This window comes from Homarus americanus, unplaced genomic scaffold (assembly GCF_018991925.1).
Source record: "Homarus americanus isolate GMGI-L3 unplaced genomic scaffold, GMGI_Hamer_2.0 scaffold34921, whole genome shotgun sequence".
NCBI lineage: Eukaryota > Metazoa > Arthropoda > Malacostraca > Decapoda > Nephropidae > Homarus > Homarus americanus.
Genome location: NW_024741901.1, coordinates 11273910 through 11291908, shown reverse-complemented (window position 1 = coordinate 11291908; position 17999 = coordinate 11273910). Strand labels below are relative to the sequence as shown.

The following is a 17999-nucleotide window of genomic DNA, read 5'->3' as shown; positions in this document are numbered from 1 at the left end:
CTTCCCTTTCTTTTCCCCTCAATGTTGCTTTACTCTCTCTCTTTTACAGGTACTTTAACGGGCAATGTTCGGTGGATTAGTTATCCTGTGTACCGCCGGAAAGGCCGTGGGCTCGTTACACTAGCCTTGCGCGCGGTGCCCACAGTTTCTCTGCGGCTGTCGGTCACACTAGAATTACCCGTTATACTACATCCTTCTTTCCTCACACAGCCAAACTCTGGAATGCTCTGCCTTCTTCTGTGTTTCCATACTCTTGCAATCTGTTTCACTTCAAAAAGCTGGTTTTCCTGCATCTTTGTGGTGTAGATTAAAATATATATATTTTTTTTTTTACGGGCTATTCCCCGTAAAAAAATAAAAAATTAAATAAAAACAGTGTTTTAGACTGGGTTAGGGGAAGTATTTCTCGGTCGAATAAAACCTTACCGTTTCTTTTGGTGTTTTGATCTGATAGGTTAGTTTATTACGGGAAATAATTTATCCTGGCTAATCTTAACATCCGTGTTCCTTACCTTTGTCACATGCGTAGAAGCCACTGCCGAGCCCTAGTGCCTATCTTACACTAAATATATTGTGCACACACATCACACACATACAAACAAACATATGAGCGCACTTTTTCTCAAGCATCCATCGACTACATCATGCATTACATCTGTTACATGACAGTGACGTCACGTTAGCAGTGATTCATTTCATCGTCCTTCACACAACTACCAGGGACTTTCCACTCCCGCCAGGAACTTCTCACAACTGCCAAGTCATACACCTGACTTAACAGCATCAGTGTGATTGTAACAGTGATCAACGTACCAGTGAGTTTTCGTCCTCCAAACCTGCTACCCACAAGATCGGCCAGACAACCACCCACCACGCTCTGTATAGATGAACACACCTGTAAGAAGAAGATCATACTTCACACATGACCACACCTGTAGGAAACAGACAGTATCTATCATAATTAAATACACCTGTATGATCTACATAGTGAGCGAGAAGGTATAAGCATCAGTACCAAGTCCCACTGGAGGAAGTGGAAGTACTTTAACCTTTACCTTTGTTATTCTCTGTTGACGGATAAATTCCTTCTATTGCTGCGTCACTCTTATGTTGCACTGTTCGGACACTTTTGGAACCCTGGTTTTAAATTTACAATCGACAAAACAAAAAAAGTCCCACTTGCGGCAAATGAGTGTCCAAACCTACACTACTATGATTAAGCCAAATCTGGTTGATTGACGTTCACTGCTTTCATCTATAAGGCACTGTAAAAATCCAGAATCCATTATTAGACCCACAAACAATGCTACAACCAATCACAGACAGTGCACGGCCATGAGCTAAACAGAGGAGCAGATAACATGTACAATCATACAAATGATCATACAAGCATGAAATTTGGTATGAACATTCAATATGGATTACTTATCAAATCCATCCGATTGGAAATTCAAAATTCCAAGATGGCGGTCATTTTCCAAGATGGCCACCAAATTTGCCGAGCCGAAAACATTTTTCACATATAATGACTATTGTTGGGTAATCAATAAGCATAAGGTGTATATTCCTCTGTCTTAAAGCATACTGGAACAGATTATGACTGCTTAGGAACCCTCAGATATGTCTTTTATGCATAAAATAACGGTTCTGTACATACTTTTACATGTTTTCATAAAAATAAGTATAAGCGATTCTTAGTTAAACAAAGAGAAACATGTTTATAATTTGTTCATATCCTTGGGAGATATTGGTATAAAATTTTTTTCATATTTACAGCTGCTGGCCTGTGCATCCACACAAGACCTGTGCAAGTGAGACCGGAGCAGATACATTTACATCACAGTCTTTCTTGCAAAAATCACTTGGCCGGTGTCAGTGTCTCTAATTTTATCCATAGCATGTTTGATTGTTGCAACAGAATGAGCTTGGTCTCTAATTAAGGGTAAAGGTGATGTAATGCTTACTTCTGTGTTACATGATGGGCTGTCCATGTTATGGAAACAGCATTGTCTATTTCTTCGGTCAGAGAAACCTCCTCAAACCAAGTATACTCATCCATCATCCATTTGTCTTATAGAGTAAAGATCTGGTAATAGCTGTGTTTGGCTTGGTGACGGTGAAGGATTTTTTTTTATGTGTGCTGGAGGAACACTGGTGAAAGAGACAGGAAGTTCAGGAAATTTCTTCACTGGAACTGTTCCTACATGAAGTGGCTCACGTTCCTCACCAAGATCGTCAAAGTTTGGGTGCTGGAAAACAGAGATGCTGGTACCATGGAAAGATGTGTGTGCTGTAGTTGCAGTAGGGTTATGATCAATGTTGTCTATTGCAGATGTTGTAAACAGATGCTTTCTCAAAACAGGTGGGCACACAACCCCATCTTCTACATACTGGGAAACAACAGTATCACCAAGTTGGGCAGATATTTCTAGAATCCTATCATAGGAAATGCATGTCAATAAGCAATCTTTTCCTTGGCTTTGCAAACACAGACAAGGCAATATACACAGCAAAATGGGGTCCCGCGATCCTTAGAGTGTCTGTGAGACTGTGCTCCTTCCTTGTACTTAGCAAAACAGTTGTACTGCAAGAGCTGTACCATAGCAAGAACTGAATTAGATGCTCCAGGCTGAATTTGTGATTTAATGTCTGTTTAACCGCTCATAGGAGCGATTTTTGGTTTGTGCAGGAGAATAAGACCCTTGTCGTTGACGCGATGAGTATAATTCGGTCAAACCCTGTTAAAGAACAATTCACATTTAACAAATGCTGTTATATCAGAACACACAGTATGAATAGCACGATCAATATACAGTACGTAACCTATTAACCTCTTAAATATAACTCACATGTTACAGCTGCTGATACATCAGGAGATAATTTGTATAATATGATCAATATACAGTACATAAATACACTTATTAAAGTTATTTAGAGTTCTTAGAGGATTTAATAGTTCACAATCACACTCCGGTTTTAGGGACTAGGGTTTGATCTAAGAGAACAAATATAATATCCTCCTGGTAGATGTTGGTTGAACGAAAGTTTAAGATGTTGTCTCTACGGTAGAAGCCGATAGACTGTCCTTCAGGCAGTCATACAGCTGCTACCAGCTCCATCTCGTTTAATAAGCTATCCTGAGTTGTCAACAGTTTCTTCAATCAACCTGTGGCCGGCACGTGGTGATAACAGTCTGCGTCATGTTCAATCATACATATTAATTGGAGAAGTGATGAACGAACAGTCTCTTCATTACTTCTATCATCAAGTATGGTTCGGAATCTTAACTTGTGTTTGATCATATCCTACCGTATTATTTATTGTTGCAGCCTTGGCCAAATGAACAGCTTCACTGTATTTGCCAACCTCAGCCAGGATGGAGCCTACATCCTCTTGGAATGCTTGCAAAACATCTCTTCCTTGATTGTGAGCTTCCAGTTGAGGAATATGTGAAACCAATTGGTCCTTAAAAGAAGTTACTCTCATAGAATTTCTCAAACCTTTTCACTCCATTCCCCCCATGAGGAACTCTCAACATCCTCGTGGCCCCCCTTCAGTTATCTCACCAAGCCCCTCACAAATAATGATGAAAATAAACTGTTTTGGTACTCTTCCTTTATTTTAATGTTTACAATTATCAAACAGAATGCATATTTTGTTACAGTTCAATGGGATGGAGGACCGATTCGAGATTGAGTCACTGATAAAGCACATCTCATGTCTGGGTTCACATGTAACCGGTTTTGGTTTTATTCTTCATTTGAAGAAGGGTGGAGAAACCAGATTCACATAAATAAGTAGTAGAAAATGGCAAGAGGACTCGAAGTGCGATCTCACTAACTTTTGAATATGACTGATACATTGAGCACCAGAATACAGTCAGAGATTTTTCTTCATAGAGGTCTCTGGCAGCAGAATCGTTCCTGAGATCAAGGAATTCGTCCTGAACATCGTCGGGCATGGCAGCAATATCAAGAGTGCCAGAGAAAGGATTCCTCACCAATTTCCCTTCTTCCTCCTCGAATTCTGGGAAGTACCTTTTGAGCTTACTTTCCAAGGATTTCAAGTGCTGAATTATTTTATTTTTGAGCGATGGGTCAAGTAAATGATCCTCTTCAATATCGTCAAGAACAGTTGAGAGATTCTCAAACATGGCAACATTTCCTGCACTGACTCTCCTTTGCCAGTTCAGGAGTTTGTCAAGAAATGCACGAATACAATCCGTGTGGTGAAACGCATTTCTTTCCTTGCCTTGTAGCTTGAGATTCAGCCTGTTTAGCTGCCCAAATATGTTTGCCAGGTACGCAAGAGGTGGCTCCCACAACACCTCGTTGAAGTGACTTAGTAGATCATCCTTCCCTTTCATTTCCAGGAACAACTTGAGTTCTCCCCAAAGTTCGAACACTCGATTCACAAAATTACCCATGGAGAGCCATCGCACTTTGGAGTGAAAGAGGAGGATTTCATGCTCTGAATCCATGCCTCTACAGAGGTTCTGGAAAAGGCGAGAGTTCAAATCTCCTGCTTTCACAAAGTTGACGCATTTTAGCACTGCCTCCAGGATCTTGCAAAGGGCATCAGGGAGGGTTTTCGACGCCAGTGCAAAACGATGGATCATACAAAGAACCCCTTTGGCATTCGGAGCTACTTCCTTGACGTGCTTCTTTAACCCCGATTTCGATCCCAGCATCGCCGGAGCCCCATCAGTACAGAGTCCACAAAAATTTTCCCAGGTGATCCCATTAGCTGTGAAGAAAGAAGTCAACTTCTCCATCACATCTAAAGCTGTTGTGGTAGTTTCAAGCTGTGTACAGAACAGATATTCGTCCTTGATGTCACGCAAGAATACATACCTAACAAACACGAGTAGCTGTGCACAAGAGCTCACATCCGTTTCACCGTGTCGTCTGACAAGGAAATCTGCTGAATCTTACATTCACTTGCCTCTCCAAAAACCCGCTTGACCATCTTCAAAGCACACGGCTTAATTAAAGCTTTACCAATCGTGTGGGCCTTCTTCTTTGCTATTTCAGTGGAATCCTCATATGATGCCTCAACTACACTTAAGTTTGTTGTTGGAAGGCACCACTCTTACCCAATCTCTGTTTTCCGGGAAAACAGACCGGATTAAGCTTAATAGGGGCCTGAGTTCATGTTTTATACGCTTCAACTTCGAGAATGTTTGGATTTGGGGCCCCTTAGAGTCGGGGGGCTTGAGGCTAGTGCCTCAAGTGCCTCATGGTTAATCCGGCACTGGTTTTCCCAAACTCCGTTCATGGCGCTTGAAGAAATCGGGGTCTCTCTCCGCATGCTGGGGTAGATTGTCGTCAGATGATGCTTCAGCTTACTGGGCCTCATGGAATCGTTCGCCAGCACTTTGAGACACAACACACACTGAGGTTTCTCGATGCCAACAGCGAGGATTGATGTAAATCCGTAGTTAATGTCATCATTGTACTTCCGCTTCTTAGCACCACTGGTAGCCATCGCAATTCTAAAGAAATTATATAAAAAAAAACGCCAAACAGACAGAAACAGACGAATGATAAAGACTAAAAATTAAAATAATAAAAAAACAGAAATATAAGACAATCATGAATCTCTTGGTTTAACAAAAAATATTTTAATCTCTCTCTCTCTCTCTCTCTCTCTCTCTCTCTCTCTCTCTCTCTCTCTCTAAATGTTGACTAGTTCTTAAAAAAAAAAGAATGTCAGACAGAAACAGACGAAAGATAAAGACTAAAAATTCTAATAATAAAAAACAAAAATGAGACAATAATCGGAATGGCAAACACATAAACATGCATTAAGTACATACATACTGTATGTAAACATACATAAAACATACACATACAGTCCACTCACATATTTTCCTAATGATATCTTGAGCCAGACTGAGAACATTTCGGTCTGATCACTTGTAAAGCGATGACACACAGACTTGTACCGAACATGTGAGATCAGTGACAGTCCAGCGACCTTCACCCTGCTGACAGGAACTACAGTAGAATCGTGCAATCTAAGCTAATCCGTTGGAAATGAAAAACTAGCTGCTGCACCATACTTGTAAATATCAAAACTGTACCGTATGGGTATTATGATTACACACAATGACAATAAAAAACACATACAAAAAGAAAGATTTCTCCCCAAACAAGGCAAAGTAACAAAAAAAAATTGAATCAGCGTTCCACATTGTCTCCAAACATATACCTGTACTACATACACTAGCCTGCCATGGCCCCCAGTTTAAGAAACACCGGGTCACTAGTAGAATGAACTTAAGGTGATTCGACACCAAGTTGTTCGAGTCTTGCTTGTACAGTAAGACTAAGTCTGCCAGTCTAAAGATTTTCGATTAGAACCTTCACATGCAGTTTTTGTCTCGATGATGTTTCACCAATTCAGAGAAAGTCAGTGGATATGCATCTTTTTCGTTAAGGTTTCTTTATGTTTTTCTCATATTCCTTTGCACTAAAACAAGCTCTTTCTCTATTGTACAGTGCAGCTAAGCCAGCACGGTGATATTTCATCTCTTGTGCCACTACATCTCCTGCACTAAATTTAGCAAGGAGTCTTTAGTCATCGAGTGTCTTTGCACATTTATTGATTCTGTCATTGAGTTTTATTGTTATTGCTTGTCTGAGAGCACTCTCTGGTGTTTGCTTGTCACACAAAAAACATTCTGTTGTGGTTTTTGTGTCTCTTGGCTTTGGTTGTACTTTACTTCTGCAACCTTCATCACTGTCAACTACAGAGGTAGTTACTCTTTTGGGAGCTCTCATGATATTTTGCATTATTTTTCCTCAATGTCTCTGCAATACCATCTCCATCATCAAGTGACGGTGATCTATTCTTTCCATGTCAAGCCTTATTGGAAGGCATTGATTGAGTTGAAAAGAGGAATACTCTTGGCTAATTTGCTGTAGCCATCTTCCTCTCTTCTAGTAGGGTTAGTCTTTGGAGATTTAAGTTCTTTCTTCTTATCATCTTGACATAGACAGCACTTGGTCCAGTTTGTTTTCCTTTCAGGATTACTTTTGGGACCAATATTCATCACCATTGTGGTACAGAGCCGAGGGCTTATCCTCTTCCCACTCTGGTTCATATGTACTTTTCTGTATGGGATACAACTAGGATCAAGCAATTGTTTGCCCTACACCTAGCCTGATTATTCATCAAGTAACATTTATGTCCCGTGCGATCTGTACACCACCCAGATACCTTTAACACCATTGTCCTTGGCTCGGCTCTCCTGCGCTGGCATATCCTGTCAATTCAGGTGCGGCTACCTAACCTTATTTGTGGATTAGGTAACATTTGGGACACTAAGTACTTGTATACATATTAATCCTTAGCATGAGTTTCGTAATTAGCTGACACTAAACCCCATGCTGAGTTTCACATCAGTGTTGTCACCAGTGTGCCCTGGTAGTAGATTGACATAAAACTTTTTATAAGCATGTTTCCTTTGAATACTACCCGTTTCAGAGTTTTCAACTCCTAAATTCAGATTTCACATACTCAAAAACATGGAAATCAACCCTGAAATCATCTAAATTTACGAACACAATAATTTTTATGCCAAAAAGGAAAACCTGACATCCACATTTAACGGCCATCTTGGAAAATGATCGCAATCTTGGAATTTTAAAAGCCCAATCAAAACGATTTGATAATTAACTCATATTGAATCTTCATGCCAATTTTCATTCTTGTATCACAATTTGCAAATTCCTTCAAACATTTACACTTAGCCGCACCACTAAAATAAATCATAGTGGGGCAGCTAAATGCCATTTTTCAAGAGAATCGTGCAAATGGTGATACAAGCACCAAATTTGGCATGGTAATTCTCAAGTCTGCCTGATTGGCCATATTAAAATCCAAGATGGGGCCATTTTTCAAGATGGCCGCCATATTGATCTTCAAAGGTTAATTTTCTTATAGAAATTGATGAAGTTGGTCAATCTGAGTGATCTTGGTGTTGATATGTATGTTTTCAAGCATGCTCAGATGATTTTTTATAGTTTTAAGCACATTGTAACATTTTTATCCGCATAAAATAACACTTTTAGTAAAAAATATAACAAAAAAGAACTTACTAAAAAAAAGTACTCACTATTAACACTGGTTCCTGTGACTTCTCCTGACAGTACATCTTTGTTCATTTACTGCTGTTCATATATGCAGCTGCAAAGTGCTGTGCAGGAAAGTCCAGAGCGAAAGCATTTGCATCTCTGGTTGCAGTCTTTCTTACAGGAACATTTGGTCAGCTCCTGTCAGCATGCCTCAATCGGGGGAAGAGTCGTCCAACGTATCTGCCATGCCTCTCCCTTCTGCGTCCATCCCCAGTTGACAGGAGTGCTGGTTTCTAGATTAGAGATTGTTGCCTGGCCCCAGATGACACCAGCCTGGTAGGCATTCCGTCTGAGTGGCTCACGCTCCTCACCAGCCTGCTCAGGGCTTGGATGTTGGAAGATGGACACACTGGTCCCATGGAAGGACGTTTTGGCCGTAGTCGCAGTGGGGTTGTGGTCAATGTTGTCCACTGCTGAAGTCGTAAACAACTGCTTCCTCAAGATTGGTGGACACACCACTCCATCTTCCACGTACTGGCATACAACTGCTTCTCCTAGCTGGGCTGATAAATGTAGAACTCTGTAATATGAAATGCTGACCCCATTTTCATGCAGCATGTCGATGAGCTGCCTCTTTCTTGTCTTAGCAAACACAGACATGCCGACGTAGATAGCAAAAGGTGTCTCATGTCCTTGGAGTGTCTGTGGATTTGTGTTCCTACCTTATATTTGGCAAAGCATTTGTACTGTAAGAGCTGTGACACAGCAAGGTCAGACTTCGATGCGCCATGCTAGAGTTGGGATTTGATATCTGCACCATGTTCGATCATGCATACAAATTGAAGCAGTGATGGTGGAACAGGCTGTTCAATGCATCCTTCATGAAATGTACTGCTGACGTGTGACTTGTGCCAAAGCATGGCTCGTTGTATCATCCCAGCAACCTTGGCCAGATGGATCGCGTCACTGTATTTGCTTGTTTGTGCCAGGATTGAGCCAACATCCTTCTCAAAGGCCAGTAGGATATCTCTTCCTTGGTGATGAGTGTAGGTTATGTATCTAAGCTACTGTGCCGAGTAGCAACCCTGTACATAAGCTACTGTGCCGAGTATCATTTATATATATAATCACGTGGCAACACTGCACGTGTTATGTGGCAACATTGCCCCGAGGCTGCCATATGGCAAGGCAGCTTCAGTCTGACTGTGTGAGCCGTGCATGGCACACGCGAGTCACCACTTGCATTTCTCTCATCCATAATAAACGGACTCAGTGTTACACGGTGTTTCCCAACCCATCACTGCATTCTTCAGGGAACACTAGTAACTTTCATGGCGCAGTGTCTAGGATCTGTGGACTTACAAAGTGTGTGAACTATGCCGAGACAGTTACGTCTGCCGGTGATGCGCGTCATGCGCGTCGACTCATAGTGTGTTGTGTTGTGTTGCGCTGTGTTTCGCCGCGATGTGCAGTGTTGCTCCGTCACAGTGCGTTTTAGTGACGGTGGCAGTGTTAGTGTCAGTGTATTAGTGTGTGTCTAGAGCTGAGAGTTGAGCATTGGCCTGTTTTTTGTGGTACCCACGGAGCACGCAGGCGTACACCCTTCTCGTGCGACATCCGGGGGACACTGACGGTCTTGCCGGACCACGCTCCGCTCTCTCAGACACACACACGCACGCACTCACTCACGGACAGAACAGTGGACCATATGCGTGATTTCTGCGCTGTTTATGTCATATATATGTGGTTCGAGCTGTTGAGGCGCCACTTTATATATTAAACAGTGCAGTCCACGCACACACAAAGATGGGAGGTAAGAAGGGACAACGTCAAGATGGGAGACACGACTCCCCACCACCTTCCCCTCCACCGGGCGCAGACTCTCATCCTCCACCTCCTGTGACGGACATTGCCACAATTCTGAGGTGGATGGATGAACGGGACGAGAGACGCAGAGAGATGGAACTTCAGAGGGAGGAGACACGAAGAGAGGAGGAAAAGTTGCGTTTTGAGGCACTATTGGCGACCCTGGCGCTAACCCACCCTCCCTCACTCGCAGGTAGCGCGCATGAAGGCGCCAATGTCCTCCCTCCTCCACCACACCAGCGTCCTCCAGGTACTCTTGCCTCCAAACAAACAGCTCCCAAGGCATCTGTTCAACCCCCACCCGCCCTCTCACCAGACGTCACGTTTCAGCTTTTTCGTGAGTGGAGGCGGCGTTGGACAGATTACTCCACGATGGTGGACCTGGACAGCATGCCTCCGAACAAAAAGCTCATCCAACTGCGGATGTGTTTGTCGCTGGAGACCCAGAGAGTTTTGGAGCACACGTTGCAAGTGCCTCCCGATTCTACATCTTCAGTGACAGATGTGCTCGACCTTTTACAGGAGCACGTTAAAGGTCGGAATAACGAGGCTTTGCGTCGCCACGCCTTCACCAGCTGCAAGCAGGCGGAGAACGAATCCTTTGACGACTTTTTTGTGCGTTTGAAGAGTTGTCAGAGGAGATCGACGTCTGCAAGGCGCACAGCCGGGAATGTGAGGAAGCCTGGATCAAGCACGGGATCTTGACAGGTGTCAGGCACGAAGAGTTGATGCAGCGACTCATCCCCCTGGACGCTTCCTCCACACTCCAGGTGGTAGTGACTGAATGTCGGTCATACGAGGCCACCAAGTCCGCCACCTCTGCCTTACGGGCCCCACCTGCTGTGAGAGCTATCTCACAATACAAGAAGGATAAGAAGGCGGCCAACAACGCGAAGGCTGCCACACGTTCTTCCACGCCTCCGCCTAGTGCTTCCTGTGGCAGCTGTGGAAAGCAGCACAGCCCCAAGACTTGCCCGGCCGCCGACGCACTGTGTCGTGAATGTGACCGTAAGGGCCACTGGTCTAACACAGACAGGTGCCCTGCACGAGGCCGCAAGTGTCAGGCCTGTGGTCGCTATGGACACTACGACAAGTGCTGCCGCCAACCGAAGCCCAAAAGCCCGAGACGAGGAGGAAAGCAGCGCACTTCCCTCTGGGTGGTTCGCACGCAGCCCCCTCCAGATGGCCCACGCAGCCCCAAGCAGCAGCGGAGTCACATCAGGAGGGTGGACTCGACCACACGCCCCAGGGCTACCCCTTCCCCTACTATCCGCGTCGCCGTCACACACGGTGATGTGTCGGGTCACATCGAAGTGATACCGGACACCGGCGCCGATACTACGGTGATTGGGCTGAAGCACCTCCAGAAACTGGGCCTCACCAAACGTGACCTGGGACCACCGCCGCAGCTGCTGTACCACAATGCGGACGGTTCCCAGATGCCGGACGCTGTTGGCTCCTTTCAAGCAGAGATCACCTGCGGCGACAGGTCATGTCACGGATGGATCGACGTGCGGCCTACTCTCGCTACACCCTTGTTGTCGTGGGAGCACTGCAAGGAGTTAGGCGTGGTGCCCAGAGACTTTCCTGAGCAGATCCCAGCTGCTCGGTACACCGCCAGCAGGGTGCGTGAGTTAACGAGTGACACGCCTGGCACTGCCACACAGAGCTGCCCAGAACCCGCGTCCACTCCCACCCACACAGGACGCTCCCCTGCACAGATCCTGTATGGTCACCCTCTCCGCTCTTGCGTTCCTGCACACGCCAAGGCCTTTGCGAAGGAGTGGCAGACCAGAGCCGAGAGCTGCGACCGCCGCGCCGCTTCACGTGCCTAGGACGCCAAGGCTCGGTATGACGACCGTGCCCGCCCTCTTCAGCCACTGGAGATTGGTGCCCTTGTCCGCGTCCAGGACCCGACGACGACACGTTGGGACAAGGTGGGCATAGTGATGGGCGTCCGCCGGTCGCGGGACTACAAGGTCAGGATGCCGAGCGGCCGTGTCTGGTGGAGGAACCGCCGCTTCCTCCGGCCAGTCCCACCCCCTGCTGCTGGCCCCCTGACCGAGGACGAGTCCCCTACATCTCACGAGGATCCGCCCCACAGTGCACCTCGACGCTCGGAGCGACTTAGGACTAAGAAGTCCGCTCAAGACAAAGACTATGAGCGTGAGGGGGGAGGGAGATGTAGGTTATGTATCTAAGCTACTGTGCCGAGTAGCAACCCTGTACATAAGCTACTGTGCCGAGTAGCATTTATATATATAATCACGTGGCAACACTGCACGTGTTTTGTGGCAACATTGCCCCGAGGCTGCCATATGGCAAGGCAGCTTCAGTCTGACTGTGTGAGCCGTGCATGGCACACGCGAGTCACCACTTGTATTTCTCTCATCCATAATAAACGGACTTCAGTGTTACACAGTGTTTCCCTAGCCATCACTGCATTCTTTGGGGGACACTAGTAACTTTCAATGAGCTTGCAGCTGGGGGATGTGAAAAAGCAGCTGGTCCTTCAGTCGAGTAGCATGAACATCGCGCGATCCAACGCCCAGCTGCTCAAGTCTCTGTCTGTAGAGTGTGACCAGATCAGCAAGTCTGAAAATGGGTGGTTCAGTACCTTCACTAGAAGCTTTCATCTGAGTGATGTAAGTGACCAGTTCAGAGAAATCAGTTGGGTATGCGTCCTTGTTCGGATGAAACTCTTGTGCTTCTTCTTGCCCATGAGCATTTCGGTGTGTTCTTTCTCGGTTGTACAGGTCTGCCAGGCAGCGAGAGTAATACTTCAGTTCTTGTGCCACAACATCTCCTGCACTTAGTTTGGCAAGGAGTTTTCCATCGCTAAGTGTCTTTGCACAATCATTCAATCTTTTATTAAGTTTCATTGTCATTGCATGTCTTATGTCAACTCCCGAAGCTTCTTTCTCACATAGAAAGCATTCTGTTGCTTTGGGGTCTCTGATCATTCGTAGTATCTTACTACTGCTGCTCTCCTCTGTAGCAACTGCAGAGGTTCGCCTTTTCTGAGCTCTATTTAACTTTGTGTTGTTGAACAGAAGTTTGCAACTCTCATGATATTGTGCCTTGTTTCTCCTCAAGGTCTCTTCTACCCCATCATCTTCAACAGGTCTTGCAGGGTCAAGCTTGATTGGCAGTGCATTGGTTGAATAAAAAAGAGGAATATTCATTGCCAAGCTCTTGTAACCGTCAACTCCTTTTTTGGCAGGATTTGCATATGGAGACTTAAGATCTTCCTTCTTATTCTATTGACAAAGACAACACTTTTCCCAGTCAGTGAGGAATGATTTGTTGGTAGACTTTGTGTCTATAACTATTTTTGATCTTCAGGGCCGAAAGTTTATCCTTTTACCACCCTGATGAGCACTTTCTTGTATGGGATACAACTAGGTTCATGCCGTTTGCCCTACACCTAGTCCGATCGTTCATCCAGCGTCATTAGTCCCGTGCGATCTGTACACCATCCAGATAACTAAAACCCCGTTATCCTTGGCTAGGTTCTCCCGCAATGGCACTTCCTGTCAATTCAGGTGCGGCTGCTTAACTGATTTGGGGTTGGTTAAGCAGCATTTGGGACACTAAGCTGTTGCAGTATGACATACTTTTTCTTAGCTGACACTAAACCCCATGCTGGGTTGCACAGCAGTGATGTCACCAGTGTGCCCTGGTAGTGCCCGACAATCACTCCCTCACGTGCAGAGACCCTCTGCATGCTACCCTCACCTAGTTGGAAAAAACATAAAACCAGTACATAAAACCAGTCATAAATAAAACAAATATATATCTGAGAAAACAGAAATAGAAAAAAAGATCATCTAAGCATGCTCGAAAACATACATATCGACATTAAGATCATTTAGAGTAACCATCTACATCAATTTCTATAAAAAAAATCATCTTTCGAAGGTCAATTTGGCAGCCATCTTCAAAAATGGCCGCCATATTGGATTCCCAAATGGCCAATCAGGCAGATTTGACAAGTAGCCCCTAAGGTATAATCATGCCATATTTCATGCTTGTATCACCATTTGCACGATTTTTCCATTATCTGCTCTACTATCATTGGTAATTGTGGAGGAGATGGCTAACACCAGAAGAGATGGCTAACATCAGATGCGTTGTTCAATTCAATTTCGGTATTTTTTTCAACAGATGTTTTTATCAATATAGTAAATACAAGTGATCGTGGGCACTTCATGCCCGGTGTCTAGTCCGGTGGTACAGTTTACCAAAGCTTGAAAGTTCGAACAGGCGCGCAACCGCCAGAAGGCTGGCAGCATACAGCGACACCGTTTTCAAGCATATATAAAATGATTAATTAATGCCTTCCTAAAGAAACCTTCGACCTGAGACCAGGTTTGTTCCACTCTACGAATTGCTTGCGATTTTTCCACCAAGTTTGATGAAAAACGATTGTGCCGTTTCAGCTGCCCAGAACAGACACACACACAGACACACGGCTATTCCTATAGTATATGAGATAATCATGGTCGTGGTTGTTATAATCATGGTCATGGTTGTTATAATCATAGTCGTGGTTGTTATAATCATGGTCGTGGTTGTTATAATCATAGTCGTGGTTGTTATAATCATGGTCGTGGTTGTTATAATCATATTCGTGGTTGTTATAATCATGGTCGTTGGTGTTATAATCATAGTCGTGGTTGTTATAATCAGAGTCGTGGTTTTTATAATCATAATTGTGGTTGTTATAATCATGGTCGTGGTTGTATAATCATGGTCGTGGTTGTGTAATCATGGTCGTGGGTGTATAATCATGGTCGTGGTTGTTATAATCATAGTCGTGGTTGTTATAATCACGGTCGTGGTTAACTATAATCATAGTCGTGGTTGTTATAATCGTTATAATCATGGTCGTTGTTATAATCCTCGTCGTGGTTGTTATAATCGTGGTTGTTATAATCACGGTCACTATAATCATCGTGGTTGTTATAATCATGGTCGTGGTTGTTATAATCATGGTCGTGGTTGTTATAATCATAAGTTGTATAATCATGGTCGTGGTTGTTATAATCATAGTCGTGGTTGTTATAATCACGGTCGTGGTTATTATAATCATGGTCGTGGTTGTTATAATCATGGTCGTGGTTGTTATAATCATGGTCGTGGTTGTTATAATCATGCTCGTGGGTGTATAATCATGGTCGTGGTTGTTATAATCATAGTCGTGGTTGTTATAATCACGGTCGTGGTTGTTATAATCATGGTCGTGGTTGTTATAATCATAGTCGTGGTTGTTATAATCACGGTCGTGGTTGCTATAATCATAGTCGTGGTTGTTATAATCATGGTCGTGGTTGTTATAATCATGGTCGTGGGTGTTATAATCATGGTCGTGGTCGTGATACTTTCGGTGTCTAATATACTATAAGAAGGAATAGAATAAATGTTAGAATAATTAAGTAAAGAAACATTCGCCATAAGGAGAGGTTAAAATCATAAAAAAAAATTATTATGAATTGCCGATGATCATCCCGAGATAAATTATATTATGAAGAGAAGTGACCTTGATTCTGATTATATTAGTCACCATCTGCTTAAGTCATCACCTGTGTTAAGTCATCATAGTCATCATCAATGTTCTTTCCGCACGAGGGTGTTAGTTTTCAATGCGTCTTATTATTTACGGTGGTGGATGTAAGACCTCCTACCCTCACTGACGCAGCTATGGTCAATTTGGTGTTATTCTTGTTTATAAATGCCTTCTAATTTGTCTCAAGTCTATCCGTCCTCTCTATTGCCATCCCAACTGTCTGTTCGTCTGCGTGGTGTTTGACTGTAAGCCCGTCTGTACTCTTTGTGTCGTCAAATCTGTCTGTCTTATCCGTTGCTGGCGTGTGTCTGCCTGTTTGCCGAATGTGAACCAGTCAGTCAGCTGTCTGTCTGTCATGTTAGTTGCCATATTTTCTATTTGTGCATGTATGAGTCTGTCTATTTTTGTCAACCTCCTGTCTGTTTCACTGTCTATATTCACCCTGTGTCTATTGTAGTCATCTTCTCCATGCATTCCTGTTATTATATTTTTATCTCTTCTCCATTTCCATGAGCCACAGGAATAAGTATACACTGTAACTGTAAGGTCGTCTGGTAACATTGAAACTGCGCATCCAGACGCATGATGAAACTCAGCTCCCCCCCACCTGTTATCTCAAATTATTTTCTGTTTCCCCTTCTTTATTTATTCTTCTATTTACTCATCTTCCTTCCTTTACTAATCCAAACAACATTAAAAAAAAGTAGGCTAAGAAAAAAAGTGGGGGGAGGAGGAGGGAGCCGTACGATAACTGCATTCGTGGGCTGACAGCATACATCGAAAGATGGTGCGCAAAGTCCGTAGACTTGCATCATTTTCCAGCGTAAATAAAATGGTTATGTAATGGCTTCCTAAAGAAACCATCGATATGGGACCAGGTTTGTTCCACTCTACGAATTCTTTGCAATTTTTCCACCAAGTTTGATAAAAAACGATTGCGCAGTTTCGGCTGTCCAGAGCGCACACACACACACACACACACACACTTGTCAACCGTCAGTGAGACAAGACGTGCCCCGAAGGCGCTCCCGGTTTTAGCAGCCAGGCCGAGTCTGTTTGGCCCTGCCCACTCCCCCTGCTATACCCCAAGGAAAAGTCAGACAGTGGGCACTTTATAGGTCACCTTTAAAGTGCCAGTGACAAGGACCACCGCGGTGTTTACATATATCGTGAAAACAGTGTCGGCGACCCCAAGCACCAGGGACAAAGACCCACGGTCTTTACGACTGACAAATATTAACAGATGTCTACCAGTGTCAGTGGCCCTCAAAGTGCCGTCAGTGACAAACACTTCCGTCCGCCCACAACAGATCTCAACAGATGGCCACCAATCACTTACTCCCGACGCACTCTGTACCATCTAAAGCGTGGGAACGGTTATCCTGATGGCAGTGTTATCGCGCGACTCAAGTCACTGAACATATTCCACGCGCGGAGCCGTAGACAAGGCCGTCATACACATAAGCCCATTAGAACCGTAACCTCCACTAGGAAACCGGAGAAACCCACCCCTGACAGACCATACCACCACACTGAAGTTCCACGGATATGGTATGATCTCCCGTCTTTACTGCTATCCAACGTCACTTCCCTAGCTAACAAGTTCGACGAGCTGGCAACTACAGTCAGGTCAGCCGCCGCGAGCGTCGTTGCCATATGTGAGGCTTGGCAAATTGTGCCTGAAACGTGTCATATTGAGGGATATCAACTCTTTCATCACCTTCGTTCACATAGACGCGGAGGGGGCGTTGCCCTCTTCTGTCAAGATGACCTACGCCCGTCACGCCTGGATGTTCAAGTCCCAGCAGATGTGGAAGCATTATGGGTATGTGTCGTGCTACGGGCCCACCCGCGCAACACTGCTTCCATCATAATCTGTGTGGCATACCATCCGCCTTGATCACCCACCAGAGACACTCATATCAATCATCTCATCACCACCTCAGACCACCTCAGAGTTAGGTACCCATGCGCCAAGTTAGTATTATGTGGGGATTTTAATGAAATTGACACCACCGATATCCAGGACCAGCTATCACTATCACAAGTTGTGACCTTCCCCACACACGGTCAGAATACCCTTGACCTTATCTTAACTGACTTAGCGGACCAGTACCAACCACCTCAACCAATGCCTCCTATCGGGTGTAGCACACACTTATCAGTGCTCTGGTCCCCAGCTGCCACTCCCACTCAAGTACAGAGACCCTACATCAAGACCTACAGGCCGATTACTCACTCTGCAGTGCGCCTCTTCGGGCAGTGGATAGTTCACCATCCCTGGACTGAAGTACTTAGCGTGGATGACGTGGAAACCAAATGGATAAATTATACCAACACCACCACGGAAGCTCACCACCACTTCTTCCCCGAGAAGTCCGTCAGATCTCACCCAGCTGACTTGCCCTGGATCACACCTCGGATCAAAAGACTTATGCAACAGAGAGACAGAGCCTTTCATCTCAATGACCACATCCGCTACA

The 17999-nt window shown here is 44.6% G+C and overlaps 1 protein-coding gene across 1 annotated transcript in view; it reads right to left on the bottom strand.

The window, feature by feature from the left end:
* Nucleotides 1-17999, bottom strand: part of LOC121876110 — a 51696-nt gene that overhangs the window by 19638 nt on the left and 14059 nt on the right. The window contains exon 2 of the mRNA XM_042381048.1: nucleotides 814-895. Within this exon, the coding sequence (XP_042236982.1) occupies nucleotides 814-895 (82 nt within the window). The remainder of the gene's footprint in view (nucleotides 1-813; nucleotides 896-17999) is intronic.